The sequence below is a fragment of the Sporothrix schenckii genome, assembly GCF_000961545.1.
Source record: "Sporothrix schenckii 1099-18 chromosome Unknown Cont38, whole genome shotgun sequence".
In the NCBI taxonomy this organism is placed as follows: Eukaryota; Fungi; Ascomycota; class Sordariomycetes; order Ophiostomatales; family Ophiostomataceae; genus Sporothrix; species Sporothrix schenckii.
In genome coordinates, this window is record NW_015971139.1 from 355,371 (window position 1) to 377,871 (window position 22,501).

At 51.5% G+C, this 22,501-nt stretch overlaps 6 protein-coding genes across 6 annotated transcripts; 4 read left to right on the forward strand and 2 right to left on the reverse strand.

Annotated features, from left to right (window-relative positions):
• Positions 1-604: 604 nt before the first annotated feature.
• On the reverse strand, positions 605-1,135 carry SPSK_06679 (uncharacterized protein; the record flags this gene model as incomplete). Its single annotated transcript, XM_016733380.1, has 1 exon — positions 605-1,135. The coding sequence occupies one exon, from the start codon at positions 1,133-1,135 to the stop codon at positions 605-607; it is 531 nt and encodes a 176-aa protein (XP_016591825.1).
• A 5,263-nt stretch (positions 1,136-6,398) lies between these two features.
• Positions 6,399-7,523, forward strand: SPSK_06415 (tocopherol O-methyltransferase; the record flags this gene model as incomplete). Its single annotated transcript, XM_016733121.1, has 2 exons — positions 6,399-7,282; positions 7,367-7,523. The coding sequence occupies 2 exons, from the start codon at positions 6,399-6,401 to the stop codon at positions 7,521-7,523; spliced, it is 1,041 nt and encodes a 346-aa protein (XP_016591826.1).
• A 3,962-nt stretch (positions 7,524-11,485) lies between these two features.
• Positions 11,486-11,734, reverse strand: SPSK_06801 (uncharacterized protein; the record flags this gene model as incomplete). The annotated part of the gene is made up of 1 exon (XM_016733495.1): positions 11,486-11,734. The coding sequence occupies one exon, from the start codon at positions 11,732-11,734 to the stop codon at positions 11,486-11,488; it is 249 nt and encodes an 82-aa protein (XP_016591827.1).
• A 2,609-nt stretch (positions 11,735-14,343) lies between these two features.
• On the forward strand, positions 14,344-15,507 carry SPSK_06386 (guanine nucleotide binding protein (G protein), alpha, other; the record flags this gene model as incomplete). Its single annotated transcript, XM_016733092.1, has 2 exons — positions 14,344-14,804; positions 14,904-15,507. The coding sequence occupies 2 exons, from the start codon at positions 14,344-14,346 to the stop codon at positions 15,505-15,507; spliced, it is 1,065 nt and encodes a 354-aa protein (XP_016591828.1).
• Positions 15,508-18,104: 2,597 nt separating this feature from the next.
• Positions 18,105-19,235, forward strand: SPSK_06410 (uncharacterized protein; the record flags this gene model as incomplete). The annotated part of the gene is made up of 3 exons (XM_016733116.1): positions 18,105-18,206; positions 18,284-18,495; positions 18,554-19,235. The coding sequence occupies 3 exons, from the start codon at positions 18,105-18,107 to the stop codon at positions 19,233-19,235; spliced, it is 996 nt and encodes a 331-aa protein (XP_016591829.1).
• A 1,220-nt stretch (positions 19,236-20,455) lies between these two features.
• On the forward strand, positions 20,456-21,180 carry SPSK_06594 (uncharacterized protein; the record flags this gene model as incomplete). Its single annotated transcript, XM_016733296.1, has 2 exons — positions 20,456-20,967; positions 21,096-21,180. The coding sequence occupies 2 exons, from the start codon at positions 20,456-20,458 to the stop codon at positions 21,178-21,180; spliced, it is 597 nt and encodes a 198-aa protein (XP_016591830.1).
• Between the last annotated feature and the right edge of the window lie 1,321 nt (positions 21,181-22,501).

Genomic DNA, 22,501 nt, shown 5'->3' on the forward strand with positions numbered 1-22,501 from the left:
ATGGTTTCTTATAGCAACACTGCATATTCATTTGTTTGCATCGCGATTTATCTTCTTCCTTGGTCTGCTTTTGTGACAAAAATATGTTGATACTACGCTGCGAAGCGTTTGGACGTCCTATCCAGTAGGAGGAGCTGTTTTTGGGGTTTGTAAATACAAAGAAAAAGAGCGATCTGTAAAGCAGCGAGTGTGGCTTGCATGATCGAAAAAATTAATGACAAGACAAAGTCTGACAGGATAACAAAACAAAACCAGGCCGTCGTAAAGGAGTCGTTAAATAAGAAAGAAAGAGAGAGAGAAAAGGTACGCCCAAATATTTGCCTCGCTTTCCAGACTCGTTTTCCACGGCAAATTATGCAATAAAACCCAAATATCCAAGCAAAATACTCCGAGACGAAAGTCGAAAAACAAAAAGGAAAACGATTGGTCAGGCTGACGGAGCAGGTTTTGAGATTGAGGTGCAGCAAAACAGGCGGCGCCCCAGATACCCAACAAACAGCCTAGTCGTTGGTTGTGTTTGTTGTGTCTCTTGCGTCTGTTGTGCTTGCTGTGTTTGTCGTGTTGGCCGCGTCCGCAGCCGCAGGATCCAGAGCCGGGCACGCTTCTAGTCGTGGTGTCTGAACTTGCGGAAGACGCTGCCGCTGCGGGGGAACCCGCTGTGCGAGGTCGTCGGCTGGGCGCTGACGCTGTTGGCGCGGCCGAGTGTGCCGTTGATGCTCCGGAGGCCAGCCACGTCGCTGTGGGCCGAGGAGGACGGCCGGTTCAGGCTCTCGCTGCCGTCCTTGGACTGCCGCGAGTCTGTGCGCAGAGAGCCCGCTGATGACAAGACGTCTGTCCGTGACGGGATTTCGACAATCGAGGACAACTCGTTGTAGGCCTGCAGCTCGGCAGCCGTGAGCTTGCCATGGCTTAGTGGCGCCCGTTTGTTCCTGTGCAAAAACGACCGCCGTGACCGCATGTAAACATGATCGATGGCAATGTCGTCAGAGGAGATGCAAGCGTCGGGGCCGGTATTGGCGTCGGGATGCCGCAGGGTCGTGTTGCCGTTGCCACAGAATGGTTCAGGAAATCCGGTGTCGTAGTCCCGGGACGAGCGGTTCGAGAGCGTCGGGCTCTTTGGCGGGACGGAGTGCATGATGGAGTCGATACTCATGACGGACCAACTTTGTGTTCGTGTTCTGGAAGAGAGTCTGCGCATGGTTGTTTAGTATTGGGAAGCCGTGAGAAAGTAAAAGGAACGATCCGCTTTCTTTCAAGTTTTCTGCAAGACGTCGCAGTGGTGTGAAATTGTTGACAGGGGATGATGACAAGGATAGGGTGGGAATTCAAAATATGGATGGGGTTTGCAATTTCAAGTGAAGCTGAAGCTCTGTGCTTAGAGAACTGCTGTTGAATGGGGCTTTGAAGCCTATTTGTGTGAAAGAAGAGATATAGGTGAAGCAAAAGGAATGGAGTACCAAGTGGTCAAATATGGAAACAAATGCATGGACAGCATACAACAATGAGATTGTGTCACGGACAAACGCCAAGAAAAAAGGTCAAAAGAACTGGCCGGAACCTCTGGCGAGCTCCCGGGCATTTTAAACGCAGCATAGACAGGTGCCAAATAAAGCAGAGGGACTGCAAGGGGGAGAGGGGGAAGAAAGGAACGGGATAGAGAAACAAAAGAGGATGAGGCGTCAAAGAGACCTGTCAAAAGCGGGCACACCGTCTCGTCAATTTTGCCGATATGCACAGAAGAAATTGACAAAACGTGATCTTTGGCCGTCGTTTTTCCTCCTGTTGTCTGCGAAATGGGGTCTAGAATGGTCCAGGAATCCCTCGCTTGAAAGGGTTGGATAATCCGTTTCCATTCCGGCAGGTATCGTCTTGATGCCAGTCTGAACATGATGCATTGTTTATGTTATGTCCTGTGCCACTTCTTGTTCCTTCTTCTCTGTGACAAAGGTAATACAACGCAAGAGGGCGTGCAAAAATGTCGTGGAATACTAGAGCGGAGAGATGGAAACAAAGACCAGGACTTTGTACAAAGGACGCGCAATCGTTCATCGTGCAGGCGGCAGCAGGTAGATGTCGATTCAATGTAGATGCACGAGCAAAAAATAGAAACAATGGAAACAGCTCAAACAACGGGGCAAGTGGGTAGCCGTGTAGGAATTCAAACAAGGGCGTCGGAGGCTCGAAGTGAAGCGGACGAAAAGCAATCGAGTGGATGAGGAAGGCTCACCTTGAAAAGACGTTGTCAAGCAAAATCGCAAAGGCAGCGCCGTTTGTTCGACTAAGCGCGCGGCAGCAAAAGCGATGGCCGTCGTAGTCAAACTGTTCAGAGCACGGTTTGGACAGGGGTGCGGATGACGGAGCCAAGAGCTGGTGAGAGTTCCTAGGCCCTTGGGCTGTTACAGGTTGCCGGAGCGCGCGAATCAAAAAAGTGTCCTCTTTCCTAGAACAAAGCAAAGAGTCGATGAAGGGGTATTGGCGACGAAAGGCGAGTCGTGAAAGACAAGGCCCCAGGGGTATTCTGTAGACTGGCGTTTATTGATTTCTGGGCGAAAGAAGAAAATGCGTGGCAGGAGAAAGGCGTCTGTTTGTGGCCACAAAGGGCGGCACCCGCAGTCTTTAATACGAACGGATGGGGCAAGACTCGCCGTTCGGTTGACGTGAGTTGTCTAGAGGTGGCACGGTTTGGTCCAGGGCCGTTGAGTGGTCGAATGCTTTGCAGTCGGAGATGGAATAGCGAGAACGTAAAGAGAAAAAAGTCGACGAAGAAAAAGGAGGGCGTGACAGAGGTGACGACAACGGGTGATGGGGGGTCAGGAGGTAGAAAAGGAAGAGAACATCTGGAACAAGGTGGTCGATCTGGAAGAAGTCGGAAGCGGTGAAGAGAGTGTGGCGTTCAGAGAACGTCCCATGGGGGTTTCTTAAACAAAAGACTCATATGGACTCTGAATGGGAGAAGTGCGGAATTGGAATGGGACACAGAGAAAAAGCAACTCTGAGTCTGCAGAAGGTGCAGACCGGCTGCGTCACTGCACGGCAACGTAATGCCAATATGCATGGCGTGCCGCAGCGAGGCAACAAGGTCGCGGCTTCCGGATTGGCGAGCTTGTGGCCTGGCAAGTGCAGCTTGAGCAACGAATGCAGGTATTGCCCCAAGTTGGGGCTCTGCGTCGTACCTTCCTCGTCAACGTTTTGGCCACCAGCGCCTTCCTTTGAGAGAGATTGGCTGTCGTTTTGCAAGCGGTCTTAGTAAACAAGAATAAAACAGTCCCGGCACAAACGATCTCCAACTTCGGTTTCTACCCAGCTGGCGCCCGAGCCGAGCTAGGACGATGGTCCCTGCCTCTTCAGGAAAAATGTCTTGGCAAGGAACCCACTCGTAGGGCGCGAGGTTGGGGAGAGGGAAGGTCGTCTTGCCTTCTCTGGCCTTCAGTGCATTTATCGTATATGTGTACGAATTAATACATCGTCATTTGTATTACTTGTTCTCTTCTCTTCGACGGAGATTCTTTGGCATCTGGTGGCTCTTCTCTTGCTTTGGCAAACCAATTGTCTCTGGGTCTCCTTCAGTAATTACTCCATACCTTTCTGCGGCGATTGTCTCGTCACTCTTCTCCTTTATCGCCTTCCTTTGACGGACTGATGGATATGCGGCTTTTTGTCTCATGCATGTCACCTTTCCACTTCTTCTGCCCGCAGATGGATCCTGCTCAAACGATCAAAGCACAGACAACAATACATGTACCCTGTTGGAGTAGTGCGTACGGACGACATGTACGTACATGACAGTAGGCGCTGCACGAAAGAGGGACTCTCTGCGCCAGTCGATGCCGGCTGAACGCCTTTCCCCAACGAGCGGATGCGCATGGGATGTATCCCGTATTGGTGGAGTGGGCTGGCACCGGCGCTCAGGAGTGGCTGACAGGACAGGTGGTTGTGCTGCCGACGGGTATGCCATGGCTAGTAATTCGTACGGAAGTAATATGCCCGTATTTGCATCTTCATTTCGTCGTACTCGCCATAAGGGGTAGGCTATGATTTAAGACGAGTAGTGTAGGGGAGCAGGGGAGGTAGAGGAGGTAGACGACTTTACGGGGACAATACGAGAATGGCCGACAGATTTGGAGGTTTGTTTCTTCTCCTCTTGAATTCAAGACTGTGCTGTGGCAAGATCGCCTGGAGCCATCTATGTCGAATTGAGACTGAGCAGGTATAATTACGGAGAGCTTCGTAGCCACTAAAAATGTCCACCAATATTCCCCACCCCCAACAAGTTTGTTCCCTTTCTTGCCTTCCAGCACCCCCATGCCCCTGTTCGTTCCCGTTTTTAGAGCAGTTGGGAGGGTTAACGCCGAGGCTGGCTTCGCCGAGGCCAGGCCATCGCGCGAGAGGCAGCCTTTCTGCCCTGCGCCTCACAAGTTTGTTGCATTGTCCCTGAGACGAGCAGGCACCGATATTTCGCACCACCGCAGTCGTATTTGTAAACTCAGTGGCGGCAAAGACGTGCAAACGTGCAGCCGACAGAGGCTTGGCCATCGCGAATCGCCCAGACCAGCCTGAGCCTGTTTTATGGTACGCCATCTCGGCTGTCTCGATTGGACCGCGCATCACCAGGGCCATCTTGGCTCAACGGACACTTGACACGGCAAAACACAAAGCACAAAGCACAAAGAACGGTTGCTATCATGCATCGGCCCGGAGTAGTCCGTACCCTGTTCCACTGGAAAATACCCAACAAGGCGCACCCTTGTGCGACGCTTGTAAAGTATCGCTGAGACACACATCTGTTGTAAGTGGAAGAAATGCTGCGGATGTCGACAGGCTCTGTGACTGGGAGAAGAAAAGCAGGATAGATACAAAGTGATTCGTACTCCTTTGGAACTCGACAAGAAATCACGAAAGCCCTGGAAAGCCCGCCCATGCCAATCAAAGAACAGATCGCCGCGTCTCAGACACATGTGCCGGTTTTCTGCAACCTGTTGGCGGCCTGCGACTGGCTTCCAACTGGCTGAAAGGCTGTTTCTACACTTTCCGGTTCGTAACCTCTTGTAACCAATTTGAGAATATGTGAATATATATATTATATATTATATTTCCCGATACTGGACATTGTGATGCGGAGGTCCATCGGCAAACCCGGCGCTGAGAACACCCTCCTGCTGGTGCGTGCCAAGGCCTGCCAAGAAAAACTCGCGGAGGGCAGGTGAAATCGGAGTGCTGGCGAAGCGCTGGGTCCTTTCTACGTTGCGAGAATGCACAGTGGTTTGCTTGGATGGCCTGATTGAGTCCAGGTCCACATCACTGCGCTAGCTGAGATATTCAAAGTACGCCTCTTTGGGCGAGAAGAATCGAGGACAGGAGCGAGCTGCCTTTTAATGCCCCCGAGGGACGACAAACTATTGGCGTTTTGCATCACGGTCCTCCCCTTATTTCTGTATGGATCATTGTGACAAGGTAGCCATCGCTGCTTCGGCACTCGTCTCGACGAACGTGACATACAAAGCTGGCATTCCAGTTTGCCCTTCGTGCCTGTTCGCAGCGTGTTCGGCCCGGTGCAGCTGGAGCTGCTGTCTCGTCGTTTCAACGGACGGCGCACGGAGCAATACACGAAACCGACCCGTCCCCCCGCCCCAAGCATTTCCCCGCGTCTTGTCACCGAGGGAGCAACATGACCGGCTTCGCTGCAAATCGGTCTAATTGTTGCTGAGAAGACGAGATAATCGGGAGGATGTAATGAACGATCAGCTGCCACCCCGTAGTCTCACTGTCGTCGGGCGGCGTCCCTCCTTGTTGGCGTCGTGGGCTGCGCCTGCCACGTGAGACGGAAGACGCCTTTCGAAACGGGGCCCCTGGTGCTCCATGTCCGTTCTCCAAAAACTTGGATACCTTGGGCCCTGCCAGCTTGCGCAACTTGTTTTGTATTTTTTGCTGCATCTGACCTCGGCGAGCTTATACACTTGCTTGCATTCGAACAATTGGACAGTTTGGGCGAGAGATCTGCTTTCAAAGTTCATCAGCTGCCTTAACCTAACTTGCGTGGTATCAATTGCGACATAAAGTCTCGGTACATCGCTCCTTCCTCGATACATTTCAAGAAAAACAGAAACAACCTGGTAATCGTCGAATGGGAAAGGGCCGGCCCGATCAACGACCGTCTCGCATAGCGCACTATTTCACCGCTTCTTCGTCGTTCTTTCCTTCCTTTGTGACAACAGCAGGTAGCTTGTGCCCTCCTTTCAATTCCTCTCGATCTATCGTCCTCTCTTCTTCCACATCGCCTTCCGGCTTCTTCGCACCTACGATCGTCGCATCGTGCATTTCAGCTCATGCCGGTATGAGACACTGACAACTCAAAGACAGCAGAACCCAACCATCTTCCAAAAGTAAAGGCCCAATCACAAATGGGTTCACAAGCTGCTACCGCGGCGGACGTGCCCGCCGAGAGCACCGATCTCAGCCGTGAATATGATACGCCCATGGGCCTCGCCCACACCACCATGCAGACCCTCAAGGACCGCATCAAGCTGCACTATGACCTGGCCAGTGACTACTATGTCAGTCTGTGGGGCGAGCACATCCACCATGGCTACTGGCCCACGGACGAGTCCAAAGCCAAGGAGAGCAAGGAGACTGCCCAAACCAACTTGATCCGCCTGTTGCTGTCCATCTCCGGGCTGGACAAGCCGGACAGTGCAGCCAAAGAGCTGTCGGTCCTGGACGTAGGGTGCGGTGTCGGCGGTACATCGCGCTACCTCGCCTCCGACCTCGGCGCGCGCGTCACGGGCATCACCATCTCGACACGGCAGGTCGAGCTGGCCACGAAACTGGCCGAACAGCTGGCGGCCGAGGGTACTGCCCCGACGCCCGCTCCCGCTCCCACCGCTGCTGATGCTGCTGCTGTGGACGGCTTCATTGCCGTCGGCAAGGGCCACGTCCGGTTCCTCGAGCTCGACGCCGAAAAGATGGGCGCGTACTTTGCTGCCGACGCTGATCGGTTTGACGTGGTCTGGATCAGCGAGGCCCTCAGCCATTTCCCGGACAAGGCCCTCTTCTTTCGTAACGCCTACCGCGTCCTGAAGCCCGGCGGCAAGCTCGTCCTCGCCGACTGGTTCAAGGCCGAGGGGCTCGACACGGCGGCGTTTGACAACGACATCAAGCCCATTGAGGACGGCATGCTGCTGCCGCCCATGTGCACGCAGGCCGGCTACGTCCAGCTCGCCACGGAGGCTGGGCTGCGTGTCCTGGCCCCGCCCAAGGACATTTCCAACGATGTCAAACAAACTTGGTATGCGCAGGCCCCCCCCCCTCCACCGGCCATTTGACCGTGTTTTGCATTCTGCATTCCCTCTTTCTTCTAACACGACAACAGGGACCTCTCGTGGGCACTGGTCCAGAAGCCGGCGCTGTGGGCGTTTGCGCTGAGCCAGGGCCGCGACGGTATTGCCTTTTTGCAGGCCTTCCGGGCCATGCGGCGCGGGTACGCCAATGGCACGTTCCGGTACGCCGTCATGAGTTTTGAGAAATGAGCTGGTCTCATGCGGTCACCCGGGATGACCGAAATGATAGGACAGTAAATAAAAAAAGCGAGCCTGGTTTTGGATAACCATCAAAGCAGTAGCGAACTCGAGGTCCTTGCGCGTTCGGCGAACCGAAACAAACTCATTGACGACAGGACTAAATGTGCTAGAATTTTCTCTCGTCCTTTATGATGATGGCGTCCCTTTGTGCGTCTCCAAGATTCTGCATTATGTATGATGTGGAATACTTTGTAAATATCCTAAATCGCGTCCTCGACCACAGCAAACCGCACTCTACCAACGACCTGCTTACTACCTGCCAATACGTGCTCAAAGGGTGCTGACGGCAGAGCAAACAAATGCCCCGAATATCGCGGTCAATTTGCGAAATCTTGAGAACAAAGTATGGTCATGGCGTTTTGGTGACTAGGTACTGGATTTACAAAGGGCCAGGGGCATATGGATGCTGTCAAGATGGAAATTGTACTGGCAGCCGATTGCTGGCCGTTCGCCGAACTAGTCCCCTCGACGATCCCCAGAGATTCAGTCTTGTGTGGTGATGTTCCATTGCAAGATATACAGTTGATGAGGCCAAGTTTCGCCATGCCGCATCTCATCACCACCCCCAGAGTCAAAGCGTAGTCGTTGTATTGTCCAACATTTTCCTGCCTACCAGATCAATCGTTTGATTTCATCGTACCGTATTGGAAATATTGTGCTACGAAGTCGAAGGAAAACGCTCGGAACACGATCATACTGAAGTTCCTCCACTTTAAAAATAATACGGAGTAAGAGTAGTAAAATATGACTAAACAAACAGAACAAAATAAAACCAAAAACAAAATAAAAGTACAGACTGTTATCAAAGGAAGTCTTATAAAAAGATATATGCAAGTCGCCGTCAAAATAAAACAGTCGTCAATGTTTCATAATATGTGCCCATAGGTGCTTAACTTGGATGGCCCTGTCTTCGGTTTATTGAATTGGCTACTATGCCACATTGACAACGTTGAGAAGCAACTAAGATTTACATATATGGCCGTGACTTTTTGCATGTTGGCCTGATCCATGCGTGGGGGGCGTTTCCTTCATATCTGTCTCATTTACACTTCAAATAGCCGCTCAAGGACCCGAGTATCAAACAAAGTGATTTTATGCCAACGGTGCTTTAGCGACCGCAGCATAAATGGCATGCCTGTCATCATCTTAATTCTCTCGTGGTGATACTAAAGCATGACAGAACCGCACGTCGTGTGTTCTGGAAAAGGCCCAAAAAAAAAAAAAAACGAAGGCTGTCTGCACGATTGGGTATTGCCACATGGCACAAGAGCCGGAGTGCACCCCTCAGCAGGTTTCGAAGCATACTTTTGTCTTTTCTTGGATCGGGGAGTTTTATGTTCCACGTTTCCCAACCAACTTGTTTTCGTCCTGTTCCCGTGGCAAAAGATCCAAGATAAGGATTTTGGGACGAGGTGTTGACCGCAACAGAAGAGACCTACTGGCGTAACTTCTACCTCTCATTTATTCTATTTATTTAATATGAACATTAGTATTTCCCATCTCTTGTCATCCTTTCTCTCGGACAGTCCTGGGGGCTGTTATTTTCTTACGGATTGCCACGGTGGTGGAGATGATCGACAGTGTACCGGCTTGACGAGAGCGGGAGCCAAAATAAATCGAAAGGGCCCAATTCTTTTTTTAAAATAAAAAGTCTAGGATGCCCAGATGCTTCCCTGTCTTTCACCTGGCTTTTTCATCGCGAGACACGTCGACGTAATGGCGATGCTGATCATCGCGTATTGCGTTTCACGTTTTTACTGGGGACGCCACTCGACTAGCACGGATAGGCAGAATGCAACGGCTAATATGGAGCAACGTGGAGTAGCAGTGCATCGGGAGGTTCCAGTGTCCATTGTTTTTGACAACCGTCTTTATGGTTTCTGTCTAGTAGCTTTTTTACACAGAAAGGGGGCGAGGCTTACGATGTACGGAGTACTTTACTATCCATAAACGAGTGATTGAGGTTGATGTATGTCGTACGGGAGTACGGAATATTTAAATGCTACTCGAGCCGGAGAACCAGGATAACGTTTCTTGTTTATTCTTTTTATCCTCTCCCCTTTGTGTTTTCTTTTCTCTTTCTTTTATTTTTTCTTTCTTTTTTTGTATCTCATTTCTAAGTCCCCTGTGACGTTGCATGCGTATCGCTCTCCGTAAATTTCGCAAGCAGTGGAATACGTATGCAGAGTAATCCATGAATTTGAGATAGTTTTATTTTCGGGCAGGGATCTGCTGTTCGTTCCCAACCTTTGCAAATGCTGAGAACTGGCATTTTGTTCTTGACCGAGGTCTCGCTCTCGTGCACCGACTGCTTCGAATGAAGCTTGTGCACGGGTATGTAACGGGTATGTACAGACTATGGATTAATTCTTCGTACATTTTAGGTAAAGACTGTTTTTTTTGGCATGTGTATTTATTCACGTTGAGAGGTTGCACCTCCTTTTCTGAATACCGTCCGTTCGATAGTGGAGACGGGATAGAGGCCAGTGCTCTGCAGCGAGGAAAGCACCATTTTGGTGACGCTCTGTTGTTTCGAACCCCCGATGACTGCATATGAATGAACCATGGAATGGCCATCAGCGGAACAGGGAACAAAAGGATGGTGCAGCCGGACCGGAAAGCTCTGTGCTTGCACGGAGAATGATGTGCACAGAAAAGTGGGATGTGACAAAATAAGCAAAGTACGACGTACGTTTTAAACAACTCTGTTCTGTCGATTTGTTGGACCACCTGTCTGTCAGAAACTAAAATGAAAGATTCTAGCAATTGACACAGGCCGCATATTGCAAAACTGGTCGAGAATGATTTGTTTTGAGAACACACAGCCTACTTTGTGTTATACAGCTGATCGTGTTTGTCTTACATCTGTATTGAAGGCCATGGCCCTGAGGAGAAAGTGCTCTGTTTGACTGTCAAGTTGTGCGAAAACCCCACAACTGCAATGCAAAGTTTGACAGGTCGCACGTGGTGGAAGGAAATTGTAGCATGTCATCCACCCAAAGGTCCACAGCAACTACAGTGGAAATTGCCTATGTTTTTCCCCTGCTCGTGAGATAGGAGGCTGGCTGTTTTAAGTTGTTTTCTCTTTTGCGGTGGATATGGGCGAGGCCTTCGAGGAGTGTTTTGAGTGTATTTTGTAGTTTGTTATTTTTTGTTCCAAAATTATATGCTTTATTGGCTACTTCTTTTTGTTGTCCAAACTACACGTCAAGTCACCTGAGTCAACCTGACATATTCTCATTGCTTATATGTCATATCGCACGAGCACAGACAAAAAAAAGAAACAAGCAGATAGAGAGGGCTCGTGTGTCGTGCTAGGATGCAGGGAGTTGGAAAAGAGGTCCCTTCCCCTCTTCTGTGACCGCTATGGCTGGACGCGGGGGTCTGCTAATCCTGTCTTGCTTGACCGGTGCACACTTCGACAGACGCGGGGATCCTGGACGAGGCGTCTTCGAATGAGAGGTCTGAATTGGAAAGTTTACCCACGGCCCAAAGGAGAAAGAAAAAGACAGCAACAGCACAGCACTAATAAACATGCATTCCATTTCTGTTAGTTTCTTGCTATTGTCCGTTAAATACTGCCCTTTACAAGCTAGCGGGACTCACAACTTCGACATGTCTCTTCTTTGCAGCCCTCCGTTGCTAGTCCACCCTCAGGATGCCAATATATATAAATACAGAAAAATACTAAAACCAGACAATCAGAGTAAAAGAAACCAAAAATAGTAAACGCCGGGTCATTTCCACAGTCCCCGACTCTTTGTTTATTTGGAGGGACGCTGGAGGTGCGCCTAGAACCAGAATATCGCAGCCTTGGGTTTGATCCAGCCTTTTCAGATGGGAAAAAAGGAGTGGCATGAGTCGGGGCCGTCCAAGCTTTTCGTTCCCGTTTCCCGTGTTCGTGCGTACCGCTATTCCACTTTGACCACACCTGTGCCCATTTGGTTTGGCTCTTTGATCGTCGTGGCCTCACTATTCTCGCTCAGACACGCCTGACTGGATACCTCTATAGCGGTGGCAGACGACTTGTCAGGTTTCCCCTCCTCCACTCTGGTAGCAACAGCGCAAAACCTCTTTTCAAGGACGCAGGGCCCATGAACTTGACAGGCTAACCAGTTCGTAACACGCAACACACAGACAGTTTGGAGTAGTTTCTGCATTTTGTGTCTACGGAATGCTCTATGCTATTGGTGATTTGGAAAACAAGGCAATAAATAATCGGAAGTAACAGAGAGTATCTGGACACTTTTGTCTGATTTCATGGCGAAACTCTGGTATCTCGAGTGGCTATTCCTCTGAATCCTCTAAATCCTCTGAAATTGGATGTTCATTTCCATATCCCAATATATCTTATATTAGCATGCTGTATTATTCTCGCCCTCAACTCTGCCTCGTGGCATCCCTGCGTCTTCTTTTCTTCCGGTCCGCTTCGTCTGATCTCCACTGCGCCTCTGTAAAGCAATGGTGGCTTCTCAAACCGTGGTTGTCGTACGATGACCTCCGTACGAAGTACAACATGTATGGTCACTTTCCTTTGCTTCGCGATATCAACGACATACAACATAAGTCTGCCAACACCAATTGCCTACTGGCAGACTCTTCATGGACCCCCCATTGACACTGTACACAGTCTGCTGGCTTTAACCGTTACCACTCGCCGTGGCCACTGCCCTTATGCAACTCCGGTCTGCCTCTATTCCAGAACCGGTTCTGGGCCCCCAAACCGGCCTGATCATGGGCCAGCAAGGCAAGGTCCTATGGATCTGTAACAGTTGTCCCAGCAGTCCCGGTCCCTTTGCTATCATGAGTTGTCCCTGTTCGCCTTTTCCTCTACGCATGATGCATCCCTGTAGGTGGTGTTATCGTCAACGGGCAATTCACCGTTTGTGTGCTTCCTCGTTTCTCACTGTGGGTACTTTGGTCTCCGTCGCTCCTTCTTCATTGTCGGACCACGAGTACGCTACTGCAACGTCCTTCTTCAGAAACCCCTATTTCGTGCGGTGGAGAACAGCATTCGACTGCTCCTTCCATCATATGAGTATGCCGTAGTCCCGAATCTCCTGCGCACTCCGACGCACGATGAACTCAATATGAGGTATCGCCTGCTTATGCTTGATTTTTTGATGCCGTATGCACATTTTCATAACACTTGTGAAGGTACGTTGGGTTTTAAGACTGCAGGTTTTGTGCTGGAATTACTTCAGTACTTTCCATTTTCAAACTGACAAACCAAACCAGTCAGGCAGGCGCCTCCCATATCGCCGGCTGCTTCCTTCCCTTGCCCAGTCGCATCCTCCTTTGTCCTCGCTCCTGCCATTTGTGCCGCCCTAACTCGCACTCCTCGTAGCACACAAGCTCCGTTCTTTCCTTTCTTTCAGGGCCCGTCACGCACATTACCCACTCTTGTCCCCCGTTCCCGCTCCCCTTTCTCTGCCCTGTCAGCCCATGTTCCATGCAATAAAAGTCTCTGGCGTTATCCCTTTCGTTCTCCTACAGTAGCTCCTCGACGATGTAAGCTAGACAAGGGGGTTCCACACGCACTCTCACCTAGCCCATCTTTCCACTAGCTTGCTGGGTTAGTGTCGAATGCTGCTACCCTTTTCCTGGCCCATTCTGCGCCATCGCCATCGCCCGTTGCGCCTTCCCGCTGCGCAAAACCAAGACGCCGAACAAGTCGTCAGCTCTTTCTGTGTTTGGCTCCGTACTGCTGCACCTTCTAGCCTAAAACAGACGACCCTTTCATCAATTCCATCCCCCGTACCCGCGGGTCAATCATTGCGACGATCTCGTCTGGGTTGCTCCTTCTGCGAAAGCATGCTCTCACCTCCGTGAGTTGCCCTCTTGATTTCGACTTCTCAATTTTTGTGTCTTGTTTTATTTTCTCCCATCTCGCACTCTTTCCGCGGCACTTTGACCTTTTCCCCCTTCTTCTTCCTTTCTCCGCTGCACAAACCAGACCGGGGAGAGAAACAAGATCGTCGATTGCTGTTGTTCTGTTGTCTTCGTTTTCTGCACCGCTCTCCTTTCTTCGCTCACTTCTCTGGGCCCTTTTGTTCCTTTCTTTTTCTTACATACGACTCTCCTTTTTTTCTTCCCTTATATCCTCTCCCTTTTATTCTCCAGCCTCTCTCCTTTTTCTTCAGGCCACAAGTGCCTGCCCGCTGAGCCACGATCACCACTGCCGAAACGCGACACGATACGAGACGGCGGACCCTAAGACATAAGACCGGCCAACTCCTTAACGACCTTGGCATACTAAACGACGCCGGACACTTCCTCTTTGCGATAGGCGACAAACCTTCTTCAGCCCTCGCGGCGATCTGTTTCCTTTCTTTGATGCTCAGCTCCTCCACCCAGCTCGCTCATACGCCGTCGTTTGCCACCCCTGCTGAACGCATCGCGCGTGGACTTCACTAGTGACGCCTTTTGTCGGTTCGGCGTACTAATCCCCTGACACCGGAGTTTACGCCGGGGGCTTTTTCCGGGGGGCCTTTCTGGCACTTTGGATTCGAGACACACGCATATGTTTTGTCTTTGCTTAATTTTCGTCGTCTGAGGTTGTGTATTTTACATTTTCTCATCGACGCACCGTTCGTACGCCCTCACTCCGAGCTTTCCGATACTCGCGATTGGAGTTGAGAGAGGAATTCGCAGAACGAGCTGCGCCTTCTCGAGCTTCGTGTCGAGGCTTTTCTCCCTTTCTCTCCCTTCTCCCGCTTCAAATCACAGCGTCATCCACCTCCACACAACCGCTTCGACAGCAGCCACCATGTGTTTTGGCGGCCGCAGCAAAGCCGACGAGGATGTCGCCCGGTCACGAGAGCTGGACAAGGCCATCCGCGCCGACGAGAAGCGCATGTCGCGCGAGGTCAAGCTTCTGCTGCTCGGCGCCGGCGAATCCGGCAAGTCCACTGTCCTGAAGCAGATGAAGCTCATATACGCCAAGGGCTTCAGCAAGAACGAGAGGCTCGAGTGGAAGCCTGTCGTTTTCAACAACATTGTCCAGTCCTTCCGCCTCATCTACGACGCCATGGCCGAACTGGACATTAGCTTCTCCGACCCGGAGAACGAAAAGAATATTAAGCAAATTCTCGTCGAGTTCGAGCTGGGCGCCAACGACCCGTTACCCACCGACTATCTCGAGCCCATCAAGACGCTGTGGAAGGACGATGGCGTCCGCCGCGCCATTGCAAAAGGCAACGAGTTTGCTCTGCACGACAACCTGGACTAGTAAGTTTGAGCTGCCCGATGTCGTCTGTCACCTGTGTTTGTGTGTTTGTGTGTTTCCCTGTGCTTTTCGTGCTTTTCGTGCTTTTCTGACATGAGCAGCTTCTGCGAGGACCTTGACCGCATCTGGGACCGCACCTACGTACCAAACGACCAAGATCTGCTGCGCTCGCGCTTGCGGACAACGGGCATCACCGAGACCGTCTTTGACCTTGGCCAGCTGACCTACCGCATGTTCGACGTTGGCGGCCAGCGCTCGGAGCGCAAGAAGTGGATCCACTGCTTTGAGAACGTCAACTGCCTGCTCTTCCTGGTCGCCATTTCTGGCTACGACCAGTGCCTTGTCGAGGACAAGGATGGGAACCAGATGAGCGAAGCGCTCATGCTGTGGGAGTCGATCGCCAACTCGCACTGGTTCACCAAGTCGTCTCTCATTCTCTTCCTCAACAAGATGGATCTGTTCAAGGAGAAGCTGCCCAACAGCCCCATCGCGGAGCACGGCTTCACCGACTACTCTGGCCCTGCCGCCGACCCCAAGCAAGTCAGCAAATACTTCATGGACAAGTTCCGTGCCCTCAACCGCAACCCGGAAAAGGAAATCTACGGGCACTTTACCAACGCCACCGATACCAATCTGCTCAAGATCACCATGGGCTCTGTCCAGGACATGATTATTCAGCGAAATCTGAAGCAGCTCATACTATGATCTTTGGAGCGTCAACAACACAAAAAAGCGAACTTTTCTTCATGGAAGCAGCACGACAAGATGGCTGCAGTGCCTCCATCTACCTTTCTACTCCCCGACTCCAATTTCCTTCCGCCACGCTTCCCCACCCTTTTTTCATCCTTCTCGAATCTCGGCACCGAATACCCGACCCGCGCATAGCCCGTGTCCTGTCCGCAATACACAATGCAAACAGACAGGGCCATTCTCGCCGTTGCTTGTGGCGCTCGCTTTTACCGTCTTTCTGTCCCCGAATTGTTCTTATTAGAGGAGATGCCGCTCACGTATTTACTATACGTTGCGAAAAAAGGAACGACAGATGAGACCGCATCGTATCCTTTGTCGGGGATCATTTCTACGTGCTGTCTTTTTTTCCGTGGCCACTTGCCTTCCAAAAAAGTCCTCATTTTCAGCCCGCCATCATTTGTACATTTTTCACTCTCGTTTTTTTTTGTTGCATATTTTGGGGTTTGCTTCTTGTGAAGGTTTGTCGCCCTTCGTCGGCACGGCTTCCTCACCTTTGTCGACACCCCGAACAGCGTGCTCTGTGAGACAATATCAACGACACAGAAAACGCTTTGCCTTCGAATTTTCTATTCTCGAATGATACCTTACCTTGTCGCTTTATTTATAACGCTTTTTATATTGCCTGCCTTTTCTTTTCGGTTGGTTTACAGCTCTCATGCAAACCGCCATCGTCGACATATCCCCCTCCACCCATTCACATACACATTTGGCTACATCGACGACATGATTATGATTGTCCTTTTCGTCCCTATTTTTATTCTGTTCTAGTTCTTATTGTCGCGTATATTGTAGTGGTCATAAATGACTGTCAAAATATATATTTGCACTTTGTATCCTTTTATATAAGTAGCCGCTTTTGGAGATGGGGCCCAAATCTGGAGTTTAAGAAGAATGAGCAAAAAAAAATCAAAATCATTTCAATACAAATGGACCGCTGGTGAAAGCGCACACCACTTACACAACACCTACGAGTGACGTTTAGATTAAGACATGTTTATGAACCCGGATAGCCACGTTATTTTTTTTGTGAAACATGTTCTGACTGGGCCCCAACTTGACAGCTGATTCAACACCCAATCGCTTCACAGTGGCATGGGACACCCTCTTTTCCTGCTATGCGGTTTGCCGCATCGGGGTATGACGAGATGCTTTGATTCGGATGTTCAACGGACAGATGAACGGTTGCACAATGCACAGCGTCTCCCACATAGGCAGTGAATAAAACAATGACCTCACCTACTGAACGCCATGTTTCGTTCTGTACCACAGTTAATTACTCCGCGGTAGCGTTCCTTTTGCCTTTCCTCCTTCCACAAGCTATTTAATATTCCAAATTTTAAACAGGATCCAACGCTTTTTGATATCGAGGATCAGCAACTTTATTTTCTTAAGCGCTTAGAGGCTGGCATCTGGCATGCTCCATACCATCACGCCGATCACAGCAGAAGAGAACGAAAACAAAAAGGATCGACTGTCGGTCACAGTTCTGAAGCCCTAATAACGGGTAAACGACAGGGGGGCTGCACGGATGACGATCGATTCTAGCTTTCTTTGACCCTGATAGCGTCTTTTTTCCAATTCTCCGTGCGTTCATTTCGCAATTTCGCAGGAACAATCTCGTTCAGTGGGGCGTTTGCCTGTTCACCTACGGGCACCCAAGACAAGTGAAGATGAAAAAGGCGAGCGTAATTGTCCGGTAGGATTGTACGCGAGGTAAGCAGAGTAAAGAAAGACAATATTAATAATTAATTATTCGTAAGGAACAAGAAAACCGAAGGATCTGTTCGTGGAACAGCACCGATGACATGAGAATATCGGACATAAATGTCATGGGGCACCCGGCGCAGTCTTTTGAATATTAGTAATATTTGAAAACGCTCCACCACTCATGTCGTTAATGTCTCCGCTGTGCTTGCAAGCTTTTGTATTCCAAGAAACACAAAACATTGAAGCGCAGTGATTTGGATACAAATCTGGAAGAACAATGGGTGGCTTTTTTCCTCCGATTTGACTGACTTGGCTTTGTCGTCGTCCTTTTATTCGAGGGCTACGTTACGTAAGAAAGCACAAAGTACCTTCAATTTCAAGCTACCTGTCATGTCACGACCGTCATGGCTCAAGTTGAGCCGCGTACCAGGCCCGGAGACTTTTTACGAATTGCACGAGACATGCTTACCAAAGCGGCTGTGGCGCTCCTCCTGGCGGACACATTTCTGCAGCCCTCGTAAAAGGCGCCGGCCATTTGTATGCGGACAAGGTGCATGCAAGCCAATTCGTAGGATTTTGCTCCTTCTCATTGCCTGTTCATGACATGGCAAATTTTGCCGTGACGAAAGGGCGCGTTCAGCCTACGCATCGATGGCGGTTTCCATGGACGACGAGCCATTACGACCAGAAGCGATGGAGGAGCGAAACGTATAAAGGTCGCGAACAAGTCGGAGGACTGGACATGCTGTCTCGTCTCGATACCGCAACAGCTTTTCCGTATTCCATCGCCACCAACACACACCCGTCTCCCGCTTCCAATTTACGCTGCCATTCTTTCTGCAGCCATGGTCAAGGTCGTTGTCACGGGCGCCAACTCGGGTCTGGCCCTCGAGGTCATTGACGCCCTTGCCGAGGGCAAGCATGAGGTCCTGGCCTTGGCCCGACGGGTAGGTCAAGAAGAGAGACGCAAAGAGACGCAGAGAGACAGATCGTGCTCCGGAAGGACTGCTAACGTTCCCGTCAGGACCCCTCGTCATTCCCCCAGCAGCCCGGCGTGACCTGGGCGCAGACGTCGTACAAGGACAAGGATGAGCTCGTCGCGTTGTTCCGGGGCGCCGATGCGGTGCTCAACTTTATTGTGCTCAACAACGACCCGGGCAACGAGGTGGCGTACCGCATCATCGATGCCGTGGTCGAGGCCGGCGTGCCGCGCTATGCGCCGAGCGAGTGGGCCATGTAAGTTTGCTGGCATGCACAGCTACGGGGAACGTCGACACTCACATTTTTTTTGCAGGGGCACCAAACTCAAGGACGTCATCAGCACCGTGCCGTTTTACCAGGGCAAGCTCGACGTGCAAAACTACCTGGCCGACCTCAACAAGGACAAGAAGGTGCTCGAGTACAGCCTCTTCCAGGTCGGCTTCTTCTTCGAGTACGCCGCGTACCCGCGCGCCCTCAGCAAGCACGTGCCCCCCGTCGCCACCAATTGGCAGCTCAACGAGGCCCGCCTCGTCAGCGTCAAGGGCTACGAGCACGACAAGCTGACCTTCACCCGCGTCCGCGACATTGCCCGCATCGTGCGCGGCGCCGTCGAGTACAAGGGCGCGTGGCCCGTGGTGGGCGGCATCCGGGGCGCGGACATTTCGGCGACGGAGTTCAAGGCCGCCGTCGAGGCCAAGCTGGCCGCGGGCAAGGGCCCCGGCATCTTGCCCCCCGGCACGCGGACGCTCCGGCTCGACCTGGCCGACAAGGCCGTCCTGGCGCAGGGCAAGCTCGACGTGGCGATGCCCAAGCTCATGCACCCGTCGATCCCCGACGACCTGCGCGACCAGTGGCACGCGCCCGTCTGGTCGGGCTCGCTGTTGGCGACGGCGCACGGGGCCTGGAACGCCTCGGACGAGTGGAACCAGCTGCTGCCCGATATTAAGATGAGCACGGTCGACGACTTTATCGAGGCTATACTGGAGAATGAGTAAGTGTGGGTTGGGGAGAGACGTTGATGGGTGGGCTTTGACATCTGGAAAGCGTCACTTGCGCCGCAGTGTAAGGTCGTAGCAAATCAAATTTATTTTCGTAAATTTATGTGTACGTGAAATACTGTATGAGCTGGCTTTTTTTTTTTTTTTTTTATTTTTTTTTGCGTATTGGCTGGACATTTGTCCACTGTGGCGCAATAACCGTTAAACTAAATCGTATTGCCGACATGGATCACGCCCTTTTGGAGCTTTAGGAAACAATTCCCGCCGGCACCCACCTCATGCACCGTAAAGACCAACAGACAGTCCGGCAAAAGGTGGCGCTTGGATGATTCGGATGTCTTGCAAAACCAACAGACATAGACGAACGGCAATTCACGACAACCAGCGAGAACACGATCGAAACGGCCAAAACACAGCCGATCGGATGCCCTTCCAATCACACAAACAGTTGCGAAAGAGGACGGGACGGCATGACATGCACGGCGAGGTGCAGTCAGGCAAGGGAGAAAGAAGTAAAGAAAAGAAAAGAAAACAGGCATCCAACACCACACCACAAAATGCAACGCAGAAAAGGACGCACCAACAAGGCTCGGCGGCTATTTCAGAGGCTCGAATTGGTTCGCATCGGCGCACAGGATATTGGGGGCTGAATGGGGGCGACAAAGGTGGAAAAAGGCATGGATGAGCCCAAGTTGTGTGAACGACGTACCTGGTCCATTCCCTTCTTTGAGCGGTCCCCTTGCCGTTTCTCATGTCTCTCGTCCAATGACATGAAGCAACAGTATATTGCGGCGACATCTTACACTTTTGCGCCCAGCACTGTCTGCATGCTCTCTGGATGCTCTCTGCACTCGCAGCGCCCACGTTTCGCACCTCGGTGTCTTGACGGTTGGACGCAACTGTCTGTTGGATGCACTCTGCATTCTGTCTGTTGGGCCATGCTGTCGCTTCCGCTTTTTTGTGCGCGGTCAACAAGGCTCGTACTTTGTACTCTGTCGATATAAGATGCGTGAAGGAGCGCGCCTTGGCACGCGGTTGTTTTGTTTCTGTATTCTGTATTCTGTGTGCTGTGTTCTCAGGATTCTCCTTTGAGACTGCCGCTCAACTCGACGCTTGACCATTTTGAGTCCAAGTTCAACATCTGCATTGCATCGCCAATTTTTTTGATTCCTGTTTACTGTTTACGCGCGTACTTGTGTACTCGTCTACCCCTCACCATGCCGCCAAAATCGCCCCTGTCACCCAAGTCTACCATGTCCTCCCGGTACACGCCGCACCCGTATTCGCCCTCCTCGCCCGCCGGCCTGTACGGGGTCTCGCCGGCCCGCAAGCAAAAGAAGAAGCGGTTTTCGTGCGGCACCGCCCTCTACACCGTGTTCTGCCTGCTCGCGCTCGCGACCAGCATCCCCATTGTCGTCTTTGCCGGCCGGCTTCTCCACAACTGGCCCGACTATTTCCACAAAGCCGCCGGCATCCCCTTGGCCGGCGGGCTCATTGCCGTGGCGGCCGATCTCTGGGCGGTGGTGTTCTTTGCCCAGCGCCACCGTGCGTTCTTGGTCGCCGTGCCGCTCGACCTGCTCTCTGCCATCCTCGGCGCCGTTGGCATCTTCTCGCTCCTGCAGGCCGGGTTTAACAACGCCAGCCAGCCCTTGACGGACGCCCAGGCAGAGCTGGCGACGAGCTGGTCCGCCGACCAAGACTTTGGCATCATCTTCTCGGGTCTCTTATGGTGAGTCGAGGGAGGGGGGAGACCAAAAACCAAAAAAAAAATGAAGAGTAAAAGAATAAAATGTCCAATGGACCGTTTCGTTCTAACGCTGGCAGTGGCGTCCGTGCCTTCTCCCTCTTTGTCAACAGCGTCCTGTCGTGTCTCATCTTTTCGCGCAGCCTTCGTCATGAGCCCACCACTGTCCAGGCGTACAGTTCGACGGAGCTCTACTAGACGTTGCCGGCGTTTTCTCTCATCTTTTACGGATAATCTTCGGATGATCAAGGGCTTCGCGTCGTCCGGTGTCATCGTCAGAGTTCCTCTTCTTGTCGTCTCCGCCGTCTTTCCCCTCATTTTCTCATCAAGATTCGGTCCTTTTCTTCTCCGTTTGTGCATCGGGAAATTGTTTTGCGTTCTTGGCCTGTTTTGGTCTCCTTTGGTACGGTCTGGATGTGTTTTGCCCGGTTTTGGCCCTATTTTGCTCGCGTTATTCTACAAACTCGTCTGCTTCGGATGCTGAGGTTGTGGACCTCGGCTTGGGACTATCCCACCATGGATCAGGGAACAGCTCTGGAGGAGTCTGGATGCTACTGTCGCACTGCCATGTGTCTTTGCTATCTATCCCTCGGATGTATCGCCAGAGCACTCTCATGTCGATTCTTCCCAGCCAAGTTTACCCACTTCCCTTAAGCAATGTTTACCAATCTGTTCGTCATGCCGTTCATGCTCTCCTCGTTTCTCGGCAGTCGCCGTAAGTCATGTCGATCCCTTTGTGCATCTGTGCATCTGTGCGTCTGGTCGTTTGCCGTCGTCACTACCGATCGCAGCTCTCCACGATTTCGGAGCCCACTCGGCGGCAATGGAGGTTGCAGTGCGTGCGGAGCGTGCCATACCACGTCTCGGCATCCGGAGTGGTCAAGGATGAAGACGTAAAACGCGATCAAAGTCGCCGCAGATTCCCCTTCTCCACGTGTGGACAATCAACGGCAACTCCCACTAACACCCACTCTACCCGCCAACTTCCGTGTTAGTAACTAGTCTTAGAGTGCTGCCAATGCTTAATGCGCCTCGCCGTTCTAGGGACCCTATTCGGCCGGCTTGGCCTTGCCTAAAGAGAGCGAGTGCCCGCCAGTAGCAGCCTCTCCCAGCCCTAGCCAACCACAAGCTCCCAGGCCCCTCTTATTAGAGCTCTTATTCCCCGCAAATAGAACGGCCGCGGTGTTTACTGTACCCCATACGTCGTATGTGTAAGTCGCGCCTTCCCCAAAATGTCTGTTTACCCTTTCGGAAGTATCCCCCAGGAAGGTCAGGAAGGAGCTGTCCAAAGAAGGAGCGGCTGATGTCCGGTGGCGCCGCCCAATACTTGCTCTATTTGGCTATTACGAGTCGTCTCAATGATCCGTTTGGTCCTTTACGTCGTAATACTGATTCTATCGACCCAGCAACATCCCGAGCCAAGTTTTTTCTCAAAGCAAACCTGCAAAACAGGACAAAAAAACAAGTTGAAAAAAACATACGTGCAACCAGCCGAAGGTTGCAATTCGGAGTAGGTAAC